Here is a 15,750-nt window from a genome sequence, read left to right as displayed (position 1 = left end):
CTATGGACATTTGTAACACCAGAGGAGTTGCCAATGCATTGCCGGCTTACTTTCGGAGTTCTGCCTTTACTAATAACTGCTGAAAATTTAATAATGCTGAAAATTTAATAATTTAAACATTATTTGCCCATTTAAATGTTAAGACACAATAAAGAAGGCAATAATAATGTATTAATATATAATATAAAGTGCTTTGCGTTAATTTGTGTCTATATTTCACTGCAATACATTGCCTAGAAAACATTGTATGCCATTTTTGAAGTTTGGTTGTCAAGAAATCCTCATTAAAATAAATACACTATAATTCAATAAATGAAAGAATTTATGATATTTACTGAAGCTAAAACTGAATAAAGCTATAACGAGAACCCTTAAAAAAACGTGGTGGTGATCATAACAAACTATGTCAACTTTCAGATCAAGTGTCTCAGTTATGTGAAGTGATTTTTAAGTGTTTATTTTTAGTTTTATTTTTCGATTATAATTTGTATGTTCTATAGTTTTAAGTTTTATCAGTCTGTTAATGCCCGTCGTTCCTGTCTCAAGCGCAGGCAACTGTAGCCAGCATAGCGATGTTGTCTATCCAAATTTAGTTCAGTGCAATTTATGTTCCCAGCCAAGATTTTTCAAAGGTACAAAGGGATTTAACATTCATATCGGTAGAATACATAAAGATGTATCTTATCGAAATGATTGTTCAACTTCTCAATTCCAACCATCTCTTCCCAATTCATGCCCTATTTCTGTAAATAAATCATTTTCCGAAACCCTAAGTTTTTTTAAAAATAATGTGGCAATAGTAAAACGAATTCCAAGAGGTGCTCGTATTACTGTTGCCACAAGTCTTTCTAAAGCTATACGTAATGCAATTTCGCAAAACTCTGTCGAAAGCTGGGAGCATCTTTTGACATTTGTATATTTTAAATTACATGCAAAAAAAATGGAAATAAATCTCTAACGAAAATTATTAAATCAAATTGCACAAACCCTACTTCTTTAGACATTTTTTCAAAACAAAATTTTTCTTTCAGAAACATTTACAAGAAAATCGAAAACAAAATTAATGACGGTGACATCAAAGGTGCTTCAAATTTACTTTTTTCCAACGACACCATCGCTCCTGACTCCTCAGATACCCTTTCGGCTCTAAAAGACAAACATCCAACTGCTCCATTAGCACTTCATCTCCCAGATCCTCCCCTTCCTGACGACAACTTCCTGCAAGTGAATATGAAGGAAGTACTATCTGCATTAATGTCCTTCAAGCATGGCTCTGCTGGCGGTCTGGATGGTTTTACTCCGCAGCACTTAAAAGACCTCACGTGTGGTGCAACAGGCGAGGCTGGCAGAGTCTTGCTTGAAGACATTACACAATTAATAAATTTCATGTTACAAGGCAAAGTAAATAACGACATTACCGCCATATTATATGGCGCAAATATTTGTGCCTTAAAAAAAAAAGATGGCGGTATAAGGCCTATTGCTGTGGGCTGTACGTTTCGTCGGCGTGCTTCCAAAGTCTGTTGTAAGCATATAGGAAGTACTATTACTGAAAAATGCTCTCCAATACAACTAGGCTTTGGAAGCAAAGGTGGTTGTGAGGCTGCAGTCCACGCAACACGAACGTTTTTATTAAACAAAGGAGGTGAAGTGCTATTGAAGCTTGATGTCAAAAATGCATTCAATTCGGTTGATACGGGGTACCCTGCTAAGAGAAATTAAAAACAATGTTCCATTTATTTATAAATATATTTGGCAATGTTATAGTTCACCATCAAAATTAATGTATCGTAATCATTCCATTTCGTCTTCAGTTGGTTGCCAGCAGGGTGACCCCCTTGGGCCGGCCATTTTCAGTTTGGCTATTCATCCAATCATATCACAATTAAATTCTAAATTAAATGTCTGGTATTTGGATGATGGCACTCTAGGTGGTGAAGTGAGTTCTGTTCTAGGTGATTTGGAATATTTAATACATAAATTTAAAGGAATTGGACTGGACATAAATTTTTCAAAATGTGAATTATACATAAATTCTGAAATATCTCAAGAAGAAAAGGAACAGATAATAAATAAGTTTAACTTTTTGGCCCCAAATATTAAAATTCTCGATAAGGACTCTCTTCACTTACTAGGTGCACCTGTTTTTGCAGATTCAATTCCTTCATTCGCCCAAAATCAAATTCAAAATTTTCACAACGTTTCAGACAGATTATTTAAAATTAATTCTCATATGGCATTATTCCTTATTCGTAATTGTCTATTTGCCCCTAAATTTATATATTTTCTTAGATGTAGTCTTTTTTTCAAGTTTTCGAACATTTTAAATGACATTGATACCATCATCCTTAACTCATTATCATCAGTATCTAATTGTCAAATTTCGGACCGCGCTTGGACCCAAGCCTCTTTACCTATTAGATACGGAGGTTTGGGAGTACGCAAAATTTCTAGTGTTTCTCTCCCGGCATTTTTGTCTTCAACTCATAGTACACAAGACCTAGTTTCGAAAATTTTATCAAAATCACTAATTACCTACGACGTTGCGTACATGAGTGAAGCCAAATCTGCTTGGGTATTGGCCTGCCCAAATCAAAATTATCCCAAATTATTACACGTCCAAAAATTATGGGACGAGCCCCTCTGTAAGTTAACCCATGAATCACTTTTGAATTCGACAGATGGTATTACAGAGCGGTCTCGTCTTTTAGCAGTATCGGAGCGAGAGTCAGGTTTCTGGCTACAGGCTCTTCCATCGAGCAACATAGGGACTCTTTTGGATAATTCCACTTTGTCCCTATGTGTGTGTCTGCGTCTTGGCTTAAAAATGAATGAGCCACATCGTTGTGTCTGTGGAGAAGGCGTCGGTCAGTCTGGTCATCACGGTCTGTCGTGTCAACGCAGTGCCGGCCGTATGTCGCGCCACGTGAGCATCAACGATGTCATCCGTCGGGCCCTTGTCACCATCAACGTACCGGCCACTCTAGAGCCGAAAGGTATAGTGCGTGATGATGGCAAGCGGCCTGATGGATTGACACTCGTGCCCTGGAAACAGGGGAGGTCCTTGGTATGGGATGCCACATGTGTTGATACCATGGCTCCATCTCATATACAGGCGACCTCGATGCGTGCTGGAGCGGCGGCTGAATCTGCTGAGGCTGTGAAGCGGCGCAAATATGCTAACATCTCACAGAGTTACATGTTTGTGCCTTTCGCAGTCGAGACGATGGGACCGTGGGGACCAGAAGCGAAGCATTTCTATAAAGAATTGTCTTCGCGCCTGATTGAGGCCTCCGGTGACCCAAGAGCTGGAGCTTACCTCGGCCAACAAATTAGTTTGTCAATTCAGCGAGGTAATGCTGCTAGTATCTTGGGTACACTTCCACGGGGCAGCGATTTGGCTCATTTATAGAAGTAGAATTATAGAAAGTATTTATAGAAAGTAGATGTTACAATAAATCATGGACTTTTCTTCAGTTAGATATTATTTTTAGCTCTTCATAATGATTTACCTACTGCATCGCGGATGCCATGGTCACATATAAAAATAATCAAACGCTCAGACTAGAAACGGAAATATAAATCATCATATAGATATGCCTAGCCGAGGATTGCACCCGGAACCCACTGCGGGTCGGACTGTTTTGACCGCTCTGCCACGCACGTTGTCAATCTTAACTTAAAACGCGCGCTTATAATCCAGAGTAGGGCTACTGTATCCCCTGGCTATCGTAAGAGATGACTGAAAGGGGGCTTCCGAGGTAACTGCCGGCAAAAAGGACCGCACGGCCAGCGACTCCGGGAAGGACGGCGGTATGTGTGACCGCATGCTGTCTCATACACCAGACTGTGTGGCGAGCTTATGCTCACCTGGGCGGAACCCAAATGGGTAACGCGCATAGAGGACTCTGATTGCGGTCCTTTGGAAATTCCGGAGCCCTCTACGCAGCGCCAAGGACGGCCACCGGAGGGTTTTAGTGCGGTAAGAATCCCACATAACCCTGCGTCGATTCCACGGCACCGGGTACCTTTTAAAGGATTTCGCCTTGTAAACAAATACAGCACACTTACATTACACTTATATTCTTAATCAATTTTGGTAAAAACGAAGAGATAGAACAATGAAATACAACATGAAACATGATTTTAATTGAAAAATGAATAATTAGTTGTTAAATTAAGCTCGTACCTATATTAATGGCATGGCAATTATAATAATAGAGTACATTAATACAAATTCTATTTTATAATTGTTTTCACGAGTACTACTTGTGTTCGTGACAGATAAAATTGTCTCGATTCATATCGTGGCATGACTATCAAAGACCCACTTTAAAACCATTGAAATTACCGTTCATCTATTATATACATTATATATTTAGTATACTTACGCTTGGTAGTGATTTTGGAATAATGTTGTTAAAAATAAATTGCAACTTTTAAAAAGAAGGTATTTTCGTTTTCTCCTAAGCAAAACCCTTTTACATAGTGAATAGGGGGTGAATAAAAGGCATAACTAAGGAGTAGAATGAAAGGAGTAAATAAAAAAATATATGTGCCATATAGGATTTAATGACGTCACTAAGAGGATAAAGATTTGTCATCTTATCTTCACGTTGGGGTTAACAGGTAGGTAAATATAAAATTGAGCTGCAAGATTTGATGCCCACATAATAACTGACGAGGGAAGTTACATAAAACTTGTAATAAAAGCAAACCTATATAATAATATATTGAGTACTATAGCGACGCAACTGTATTAACTCAATGCTAAGCGATACATTAAAAACATTAGGTATTTTGAGCTATCTATCAGTATACTAGCTTATAGTAAAATTATATTAACTTATTTTATTTCGGGATCCTAATCGTTACTTTGCGGAAATCCATGCTATTAAGTTAAGATTAAAATTAGTTCGCAACAATGCTCTACAAATATGTATAATGATGCTACATTTTGGAGCGATACACGTGTTGGTGGTATGTATGGTGGTGTATATCTTTAATATTTTGCATCTGCACGCATCCTTTGCGGAAGGGAGGATGGTACATACTGCATGGTTTAAAATATACACCATCATATATAATTGTAGCGGATTGTTGCGAAGTAGTTGTCATCTTAACTTAATACCTAATGTTTTAATTAATACTCTGTAGTAATATAATAGTGTAAGTTACAACTACGGAGGCAATAGACACCAGTAAGGAATAGTCGAGACGGAAGAAATTAGCCATGTTGAAGTTGATGGGCCGGGCTTGAATGAGGTCCCGGAGCTCAGAAGCAGTTGCCTTCACATCTTTACCTGTCAATGAAAAAAATATTTTTATAATGCCAGATAAAAGTGTTTTTTAATATGATTTATGTAGCGTAAGACTTTCTGACAGTAAATGGTCATTGTGGTTCATGGATATCTGCAATAAATAGGACATACATTTTAAAGGTGGTAGAACTCTCAGTGGTTCGATTCCGACGGCACCACCGCCACACCTATTCGTGTCTAATAACAGCATTTTTATATGCTGCAAGGAAGGCAGACATAGTTTTCCGAGGCGTTTCAACTTAGTCCTCAGGGGTAGCGGTGCACCCGTGGTCGACCTCAGGTAGGATTGTGATCGTATCTGGGGTTGATTACCCGTAACCATACTCTCCCTTTCAAATTCTTTCAAATTTCTATGTTATTTAACATACGTACTCGGAGTTTTGTAGATGAGCAGGTAATCTATAATATCCAAAATCCTGTCCCTTTGCCTGTAAACTTGTTCACAGTGGTACACCAGGCTGACGAGGACTGCAGCGCAGGTCAACATCCTTACAATGCTGGATATCACGGGAAAGTACCCGGAAGAGTACCGTGTTGTCTGCAAAAAAACAGCTTGCTTATAATTTGTTTTCCCTTTTAGGGTTCCGTACCCAAAGGTTAAAACGGAACCCTATTACTAAGACTCTGCTGTCTGTTCGTCTGTCTCGGAGCTCTACCTCGTGAACCACTTGAAATTTATAGGTGGCTGCTATAACAACAAATACTAAAAGTACAAAAACTTGGAAAGATCGCTTCTATAATAACAAATAGTACAAAGAATATGAAAATTTTGGTGGTACGAAACCGGTGTTCGGCTTATACTTGGCAATTTCAGAAACGAACTGCATGCACCAGATGGTTAATGGCTATTGCTCTTGCTTTTCTTTTCTATGCTATTGCCGGATTTGCCGCCCATGGACATCAGTGATCAACCCCATAAGATTAGAGTCCTCCATGACGTCGGGCGCAGATGCGTTTCGAACAACAAAGGGCTCTACCACCCGACCTTTGTCCGCAATCTCGAAAGTAGAGAGTAAAAGCGTAACCTACATTATAACTACCTATATAAGGGGATTTCTAAATTTTTATTATGCCAATTTTACGTACCTGAGTTCCAATAAGTATTCTTGCAGCAATATTTGTAAATCGTACCATATCGATGAGTAGGCTTAAGCTATTCAACAATATCTGAAAAATAAAGTTACGTACTAATTAACCCGATTGCAAACGATAATGTTTTTTTGCGTATGTATGTGTTGGGTGTCGCTGGATTTGTCAAAATTGTACATAGGCTACATTACTTCCCTTTTCAGTCAATTATTTTAAGTATTTTACTGTTAGGATATGTAAATTGTGCAGAGGTAACTGAATAGGTGTGTTATTACCTATGTGTATTGAATGGAATGGTCAAGTAATTGGTTATTTTTGCCCCCCTTTCTTCGGATTTAACTTTGTTGATTTTTTGGTAGTTTTAAAAAAAAATCCAAGTCATTAAACGTGATATACACATTGCGTACATTCCTAGAATTCACTTTCATTGCCGAGCTTTTAAATAGGTACTTTGTACGGATATGAAGCTTTGTCTAATAAAGCATTTATTTATATGGTGGATGTATTACAATTCCTATTTAAGAAAAATACACTTACTCGTATTCCATACAATGTATTGACGAATGCGGCTTGTTCTGACAGAAGTAAATAACACCTACTAAGCCACTTAAACTCCTGGTGATCGACACACGATACCTTTAAAGTATTTGAAGGTGTTTGTTTATTTGCCACTGTGCTGTTGAGTATCTGGTTAGATTTTTTTCTTTCAAATAAAGGTGACGAAGCTTCGGTTTCATTACAACGGGTCTGCACCAAATCACCGACCAAACATAAACGAGCCTCGATATGCATTATTTGAGACGTTAAATCCAATGTTGTTAAGATTTTTATCAGTAGAAATATATATACGACTGAATAAATTGACGCATCTTGCAAACCATAGCTTATTATCCATGCTGCGTAATCGCATGCTGTACTGGATAACCAAAGCAAAGCGAAAATACACATTATCGTTAAAACGTTTCTTCTAATAGTGGTATAATTTACCTCACCGAGAATCTGATCAATCGTAATGTACTGTTTAAAATATTCGTAGCTGACAACAGTCCCATATTTGTGGATAAAGTATATGTCGATAACGTACTGAGTGAAATCGTAGATCATTTGCACAATATCCGTGTACTTAATCGACGCTGAAATCCCATCGTATAAATACTTTATTTTATATTGCAAAGTGTAACAACCGATGCCTGCTAGTAACGAAATCCTTAAAACATCTATCACAATCCTCCAAAAGTACTTCGAATTTGATTTGCAGTTTAAGTCACAGCCTAATCCAACTATCCTGAGAACCGAATTTAATGGCGCCAGTGTACGAAAATTGTTTTGCATGTAATCCACTTCATTGCCGCTAATTTTCATTTTAAAATATGAATCAATACGTTTCCAATTAACTAATGGAATCACCGTTGCAACTTTTTTAATCCATAATACGACAAACACTGTTTATTGGTGAAAGTGAACAAAGTACTAACCGTCATACCTAATTGCCATCGAGTGTTTCACTTAATTAAAGCTATATAGAGTGTTTCAAATATGTATGTTTATTGTTTGCTTTATAATTTACTTGACACATAAAACGATATATAGGTGCACGTTCAAATGAGTCATCATCCCACAGCTGGGCACGGGTCTCCTCTCATAATCAGAAGGATTAGGCCATAGTCCACCGCGCTGGCTAAGTGCGTATTGGTAGACTTCACATCCCTTTGATATTTTTTTTATAAATCTCTCACGTTACCTCGGACCCCTCGATCGAGAGGCCGAGTTTCTTAACCACTAGGTTATCACTGCTTAGTGGTTCAAATGAGCAGGTACCACTAATATTGTGGTGCCACAGACATAAACTAAGACTTCCCAGGTTCTTGCAAATCTTTCATCTTGTGGTCTTCCTGCGTAATAGTACGTTGTGTGTCTGAACAGTCATTTAAAACTCTCCTTCATACTCCCTTACCGATATTAGATATCAAGTACCGGAATGCTCTTATACTTCACGCCAGTATGATATTCCATACACTGTTTAATCAATGATATGCTGCATTTAATCCATATCATTAGTTATAGTGTTAAACATTAGTTAGATGTTTATTAGTTAGCATGCATTTTACAGCTTTTAAAAATTAGAATCCCACGGGTGCCTGAAATTGAGAATGCTCTGAAATAGCGCCTACTCAAATTTGTCGAGTACATCCCCATAAAGACGCATATCTACGCGTTTACTGTTAAAAGTCGACTTCGATAGAGAGTCACATCTTTCAGGCAATGCATTCCCAATAGCAATAGCAAAATGGATGAGGATTCTTTATCCAATGTAATTTAGCATACGTAATTATATCTATCGTGTGCAATACGTGACTCGTTGGAAAATAAGGACAAACTGTTTACTGCGATACATAAAACATAAATTGAACCTGCAACATTTTGTGACCAGTGCGCCAAGAAGATATTCAGTAAATAAATTAAAATATTCAGAATTAATTTCAAAACACCCTAAAACGATACTAAAGTTAAACTCACTTTATTTTATTACATGCATTATTAATCATTTTGTTCGCTGAAGGAAGGTTGTTCGTGCTTAGTAATTATATCCTACAAAGTTATAGAGCTATAATTTGGTACATAAAATACATATATTATTAAATTGAAGTAACAGACGAGCACGCAATTCAATTTAAGGTAAGTGGTCCATTCTGTCATCAGCAATAGCCAAGCTGGGGGCGGTAAAGATTTGAGGGTTCAATTCTCTGCTTCCCTTAGAAATGTTATGCCAGAAATTGCAATACTCTTCAAACATTTGGCTTGATCAAAAGTGATGCTAAAAGCGCTTGCAAATCTACACAAAAGACGTCAAATGCTCTAACCACACGTTTGAATTTGTGATGGTTTGGCAAACGTACGGATGCGGGTCGGAAGCGTACCGACCGTGATTATTTTTAATAAATCAATAAATGAAATTAAAGTGTTTTTTTTTTTCAAATACAGAATATTCAACAAAACTAAATTATACAAAAATATCGCCATAGACAATGGTTTGTTATGTATAAATGAGAGCAACTCAAAACGCTACTTACTCTGTGCTCAAAGCTATGTCAGCTGCAGCTTTGTCTATGGTTGATTAGTGATAAATAGAGGTGTAAAAGTAACGAGAAAAAGCAAACCCGTATGTATTCGTTACTATAAAAATGAGTACTCGTTACTTTCGTATCGTTACGTTACTCGTTACTTTTTGATACCTCAGAGGTTCAGTATGATAACCCAACGAAACGAATCGTATCGTTCATTTGGTACGAGTGTATCAGTGTAGTGTAGAACTGGAAATGATGAACTATTGAGTAAATACCTAGAATATTATAATAGGTAGTATTAATGGAATCTCTAATTCATAATGAAATACCAACACTAAGTCAAAGTTATTTATTGTATTGACATTTAAACAAATAAATCTTTTATTTTGAACCTGAAATTAGACATTATTAAATAAAAACATATTTTAAACAACAAAAATAGTTTGTTCTAATGAAATTAGTCATATTAAATAAAATAAAATTTCACATAATTATAATATAAATCGAGGAACGAAATCGTGCGAGTAACGAAATTCATTCAGTAGTAACGTTTCGTTACTCGGTACCAGAGAGCGCACCCGTTACTTAGTACCGAATACATACGGTTTGCTACAGGTCTAGTGATAAAGTCATGCTATAACTTTTTTGTTTTCTTCCTATTAAAATTGTGTTTATATTTTAACTTATTTAGGCTGTTAATACTTGCTTTGATTAAAATACATTGTTACAAATCACTGTGGAGATTCTTAAAAATTAGAATTGATATAAAGTAGAAAACTATTTGAAAATGTCGTAAACATTGATAAATGGATTTGGAAATAATGCAATAATGCATCAGTCGTCGTAATTATGTTTACAATACTGCAAAGTTTCGTTGTTTCACCTGTAAAATTTGTATGATTAAAATATTTCAAGGTTATATTGTCTAAAGTAAGTATTATAAATGATGTGGACACAAAATGTATCCAACAAACTGCTTCGAAAGTTATGTGTGCAGATACTTTATTTTGGAACTATATTGATATAATTATGATGTTAGCAAGGTACACTTTGTGCTCACGAAATGGTGGACCCATTGACGTATACTTTTAAGCCTTATATTACAAGTAATTCACATAGACTTCATGTTTACTTGAGAGGTGAATAGACGCTTTTGACACTCACAACCCCACACCAGGATTCCCTAGGTCGTGGGTGCTATGGTCACTCACAAAGACAAATACATAAACATCTAGACCCACAAACAGAAATATAAATTCCGGGGATCGAACCGAACCGGGGACCGGGGATCGAATCTGGGAACCCTCTGCACATCAAAGTAGTGACTGCTCTGTCAGGCCTACTTGTACTTGATGTACACTTCCATGTTGCTTGCCTAATTAATGGAACCTAATGAGATCTTATTGCCATAAGATATGTGTTGTAAGTTGTTAGGTATATGTTAATTGATGAAAATCTAAAAATGTTATTCAAAGTAGATTAATTATTACGTATTTTACTTCTTATGTATTAAGTAGATTATAGTCTTTTTAAAGTCACCTACAAAAGCAAGACATTTACTTATAGAGAAGAAACCCATATATGTATTATAAATAGTGAGCAAAATGTAGACAATCTTTAAATAAATTTTGGTTTTATTTTATTACAGAATCAAAAATGGGAGGCTGTCGGTGTACCTACAGGAATTGTAGAGTGAAATCGGACGGGAAGACTCATATGTTTCATTACCCGGTGTTTGAGAAAATAAGATGTCATCAATGGCTCATAAATGCTCATAGATTAGATTTCCTTGATTTAAAAGTATCACAGTTGAAGAACAGAGTCATTTGCCAGCACCATTTTAAAGATGAATGCTTTATGAACTTTACGGTAAGCTTTTTTTATATGATTGAAGTAACAAATGCTCTGACCTTATAACATCTGTGCCTCACTCCATTTAGAATAACTTCTACCCGATGTCAATCACAGATGACCTGGTACTCCTGACTAAACTAATTGATGGAAAAAATGTATATTAATGTAAGAAATCTTTAATTAGTAGTAACACTGCCGTTCAGTTATACAAAAGTGTACACCCGGGTCACCTCTTAAAATATTATATAAGAAAATATGATTTTCATACAACACATCTGATGTCTGTACATATAAATGGGGCCTTACTTGTTAGTCGGCAAATCTTATGTGCCTTATAACTCCATAGCCAATTCTTATAATTTTAAAATCTTCTATTTCAGAAAGGCAAGTTGACCTTTGATGCTATACCGACAGAAGATGGACCATATTGTGATCCAACTAAGTACGAAAATAATAATGTATCATCTAAGGTATATTGTATCTTAGTTGATGATATAGAAGATGATATCACTGGTTGTGATAAGAAGGCTAACTATGCAATGAAATATGGAGACTTCTTAACAAATCTTGATGTAATGGATATGGAAAAAACAGAGCAAGCGAACATCACATACAAACCTGAAAATAGTACCTTAGACATTGTATTGCCTAATGGAGAAAATAGTAAAGATAAACTTATTAATGAAGACGGTTCTTTTGTGTTTAAATTATCATTATCGGATAAGTCTGATAGAAAATCTCTGACACAGCCAATGCTTGCTGTTCAGCCATATATTAACTCCAAACTTAAAAGCCGCAATGCAATAGTAAAAAACAATCCACAATACAAAAATAGTAATGTGTCTTTAAACATAAAACAAGATACTTCAACATATAACAGAGAAAATAACGAAAGAACTCAATCCAGTGAACAAAAAGTTGTAAAAAAGCAACCGAAAATAACTATAATATCAGAGAAAAAAATTACAAACCCTGTTCCTATTACTGGAAAATTTGAACCAGTCTCTCCTAATTTCTTACTAAATGCTCCTAAAAGCAAAAGGAATGTTAAAACAAATGTTGACACACCAAGATTAAATGAAAATAATGATAATAAAATTCCTGAACATAAAGAGTTGTTTGTAAAAGAAATCAGTCCACAAAAATCTCCTGTACAAGAAACAAAAAAAATTGTAGAAATTGAGATTGAGCCCTTAAAAATCAAAGATGAAAATACGCAAGAACCTATGTATCCAGTTAATATCAAAAGAACTAATGCTACCTACAAGCCTACAAAAGTTTCACTGCTGAAACCAAGAGTACCTCCGGAAAGAGTGGAAGCTATCAACAAAAAGAGGAAGTTCAATATGAAATTAAGAGATATAATAGAAACATGTTTAGATAAGTTAGAAAATTCCGACAAAGCGAGTGAGGACTCAACTCCGGTTGAGAGTCCTATAATCAAAAAGAGGGTTCAGCATCAACATACACCAAGTCTGCCAAAAGAATCGCCTGTGCTATCAACTCAAGAGTATACAATTGCATTTTTAGAAGCTAGAATGAGAAAAATGGAGAATACATTACTAGAAAAAATAGACCAAAATTCCGAAAAAATTAATGACTTAAAAAATATTTACGCAAAGGCTTCTACTTCTAAGAAAAATACTACACCAAGTAAGGTTGATGAAGAAGCACATAAAAGGGAGCTGTTCCAAGAAATATCAAAATATTTGAGTCCCAGTTCCAAGAGTCTTATTTATGAGGAGTTATTTATAAATAAATTTGCTGTAAACGAGAGTAATATATCACCAAAACGAAGGCGACGAAGATAACACTGGGTTTTATTATTGTAGATATATTTTCTTACAGGTTTACTAATTAAAATAGTTCTCTTTGTAAATACACCATTACATTTGTTTTTGATAAATTCAATGTATACAACTGTTATAACTTTAATTACAGCATTAGTTACAGATTATTGTTATCATGAATCTTAATGAATTCTCAAATTTTACTTTCTTATTTACATCGCGCGCAACCCTAGCAAGTTTATTTCTGTACTGTATAATAAATGTGTTAAATTCAGCTGTTCTGGTTTGATAGTGATAGTACACTGTATGCTCGTCTATATTACCCATGTACGATAACTTGAGATATGCGTGGTATGCGACATCTAGACCGTAATTCAGTTTAATTATTGTGTAATATCGTCCTTTTTTAATTTAAATATAGTTATACTGTTGTTGATAATCTCCGAGATTCTAGAAAACATCTGATTATATATTTTTTTCAAATTTCTCAAACATTCCGTTGTGACGTCATCATCATCAAGTCTCAAGTTATTGCCCACAAGTAGTAAGGAATATGTATGTATATTTTTTTCTCTAACGTATTTAAAGGAATCTAACCTGAAATTATACAATAGAATATGATAAATTAATCAATCTATTATACCATTTTATGAAATGTAATTGTTACACACTATGTTTATTTTTATGAATATCTTCAAAGTCATAGTCCAGTACCTATAGAAAGTTTGCATATAAAAAGATTTACTTTCAAGGACATTCAATTACAAGTTAATTATGTAGCCTTAATTATACAACACTATCTTGTAAGATACAGTACAATGTACCTGCCTACCTGTAATTTGATGAAGAATTCTTCAGTGTTAAGCAATTGACTAATTATTCTGTTAATAGTGGAAGTTATAGTATAATTTACGTGTAAACCTTCTTCTAAAATCTGTTACAATATTATTAAGCCCTTACTGTTTAAGCTCCTTCAATTTAGTTAAGTGTAAGATAAAAAAAATGTTTTTTTTTTGTCAAGTCTTTGTCATTGAGCATGAAATAAAAAAAAAAACTATTTAACAGCTGCATTATTTTGATATGATTAATTTTTTTTAATAGTTGAGTCATAATAATTATATAATATGTATAGGTTTTCAAGTAATTTAATTATTGTTATATCAGGAGATGTATTTTTACTTTGATATTTAAGGACAACAATTTACAAATAGTTTTTATGTAAATAGTAATAAATGTTTGCATATTTAATATTTGTTTTATATACGTATCAAAATTGATCCGAATTTCTAATACAAAATGCAATGAAGTGATAGAATCCTTAGGGGTTCGATTCTCGAGGCACCACCGCCACCTACCTATCGCCTAATAACAGCAGTGTTAGGCGCTGCGGTGTTCCTTTTTGAAGGGTGTGGTAAGGGAGACAGACGGACCGAGGCGTTTCAGCTTAGTCCTCAGGGTAGGGGTATCTGTGGCCGACCTTAGGTAGGAATATCTAATCCTATCTGGGGTTGATTACAAATGTCCATGGGCGGCAGTAGCTGCTTACCATCAGGTGGGCGGCATGCTCGTCTGCTACTCCTATATTATAAAAAAAAAGAAACGTATAGGCAGAATTTATGCCTGTCCTATGTAATAATCATTATACATACGTACAGTGATCTTTTAAATAAAATTAGTTTAAGAGTTTAAGCAACCCCTGTGAATGTGGAAACTATACTTCGCGATTCTTTTTTATCACGCGGATTTGTTTGCGTGCGAACTTGGCATTCGTACCACTCATATAGGTAGGTACTATCTTAAAGCTTTTCTTGTCATGCGTGCCACATGCACGCAGTTCGGCAAGAGGTGGATTAACTCGTGCGGGCCCAGACCGCGTGACAGGAGAAAAGTCCCATCCTCCATATAATAGTGTGTTGCGTCTTTTCATTATATCTGTGAATTTCACCATGATTTGTCAATTATTAAAGATGTCAATGTCTTCTTGATATAATTGTTGTCTTGTAAAACTATCGTAGGTAAACAGAGTTACATAAAAGTTATGTAATTTACAAAAATATAAGAAGGCATATTGCTACAGAGCTGTTTTGAAAACGCGCAATTAAATATTTTAAGAACGTTCTTTGTAATAATATCAGTTGATAAATTGCAATGGTGAAAAACTTGAAAAATGAAGGTTAGTTGAATATTAAATTAATAGTATTATCAGGTATCACGGATTTCCATAATCCTTATCCTTACTAATATTATAAATCCGAAAGTAACTCTGTCTGGTTGTCTTCTTCACGCCCAAACCACTGAACCGATTTTAATCAAATTTTGTACAAAGATAGTCTGAGGCCCGAGAAAGGACATAGGATAGTTTTTATCCCGGAAATCCTACGGGAACTAGGGATGGCGATCTAAGATCGATTAATCGGAGAATCGATCTTTTGGCCCCAAAACATCGATTATTTTAATCGATATTAGTGAGGATTGAATCATAAACTATGCATTTGATCTTTAGCAAAGTTGAAGGTACGAATTTTCAGTTTTATGTATGTTAGTATGTTATATTAGACACGCTGTTTACATCGTTATCCAATGATTATATATTGAGCGCCGACTTCAGAAATATGTACTAAACTAACATTT

At 35.3% G+C, this 15,750-nt stretch overlaps 3 protein-coding genes across 3 annotated transcripts; 2 read left to right on the top strand and 1 right to left on the bottom strand.

Moving 5' to 3' along the window:
• Positions 1 to 1,230: 1,230 nt before the first annotated feature.
• LOC140757141 (uncharacterized) lies at positions 1,231 to 4,059 on the top strand. Its single transcript, XM_073092677.1, has 3 exons — positions 1,231 to 1,336; positions 1,815 to 1,939; positions 2,312 to 4,059. The coding sequence occupies exons 1-3, from the start codon at positions 1,231 to 1,233 to the stop codon at positions 3,410 to 3,412; spliced, it is 1,332 nt and encodes a 443-aa protein (XP_072948778.1). The 3' UTR covers positions 3,413 to 4,059.
• A 1,080-nt stretch (positions 4,060 to 5,139) lies between these two features.
• On the bottom strand, positions 5,140 to 6,604 carry LOC140757189 (uncharacterized). The gene is made up of 3 exons (XM_073092727.1): positions 6,408 to 6,604; positions 5,694 to 5,859; positions 5,140 to 5,303 (listed from the first exon to the last, which is right to left on the bottom strand). Exons 1-3 carry the CDS (start codon positions 6,453 to 6,455, stop codon positions 5,140 to 5,142), a joined length of 378 nt encoding a protein of 125 aa, XP_072948828.1. The 5' UTR covers positions 6,456 to 6,604.
• A 3,517-nt stretch (positions 6,605 to 10,121) lies between these two features.
• LOC140757501 (uncharacterized) lies at positions 10,122 to 13,292 on the top strand. Its single transcript, XM_073093246.1, has 3 exons — positions 10,122 to 10,405; positions 11,124 to 11,344; positions 11,710 to 13,292. Exons 2-3 carry the CDS (start codon positions 11,132 to 11,134, stop codon positions 13,138 to 13,140), a joined length of 1,644 nt encoding a protein of 547 aa, XP_072949347.1. The 5' UTR covers positions 10,122 to 10,405; positions 11,124 to 11,131; the 3' UTR covers positions 13,141 to 13,292.
• The last annotated feature ends 2,458 nt before the right edge of the window (positions 13,293 to 15,750 follow it).

This window comes from Epargyreus clarus, unplaced genomic scaffold, assembly GCF_041222505.1.
Source record: "Epargyreus clarus isolate Ecla_fem2 unplaced genomic scaffold, WU_Ecla_fem_2.2 ptg000004l, whole genome shotgun sequence".
Taxonomy (NCBI): Eukaryota; Metazoa; Arthropoda; class Insecta; order Lepidoptera; family Hesperiidae; genus Epargyreus; species Epargyreus clarus.
Note: the sequence above shows the minus strand (reverse complement) of the source record. Positions and strands in the feature narration are given on the sequence as shown.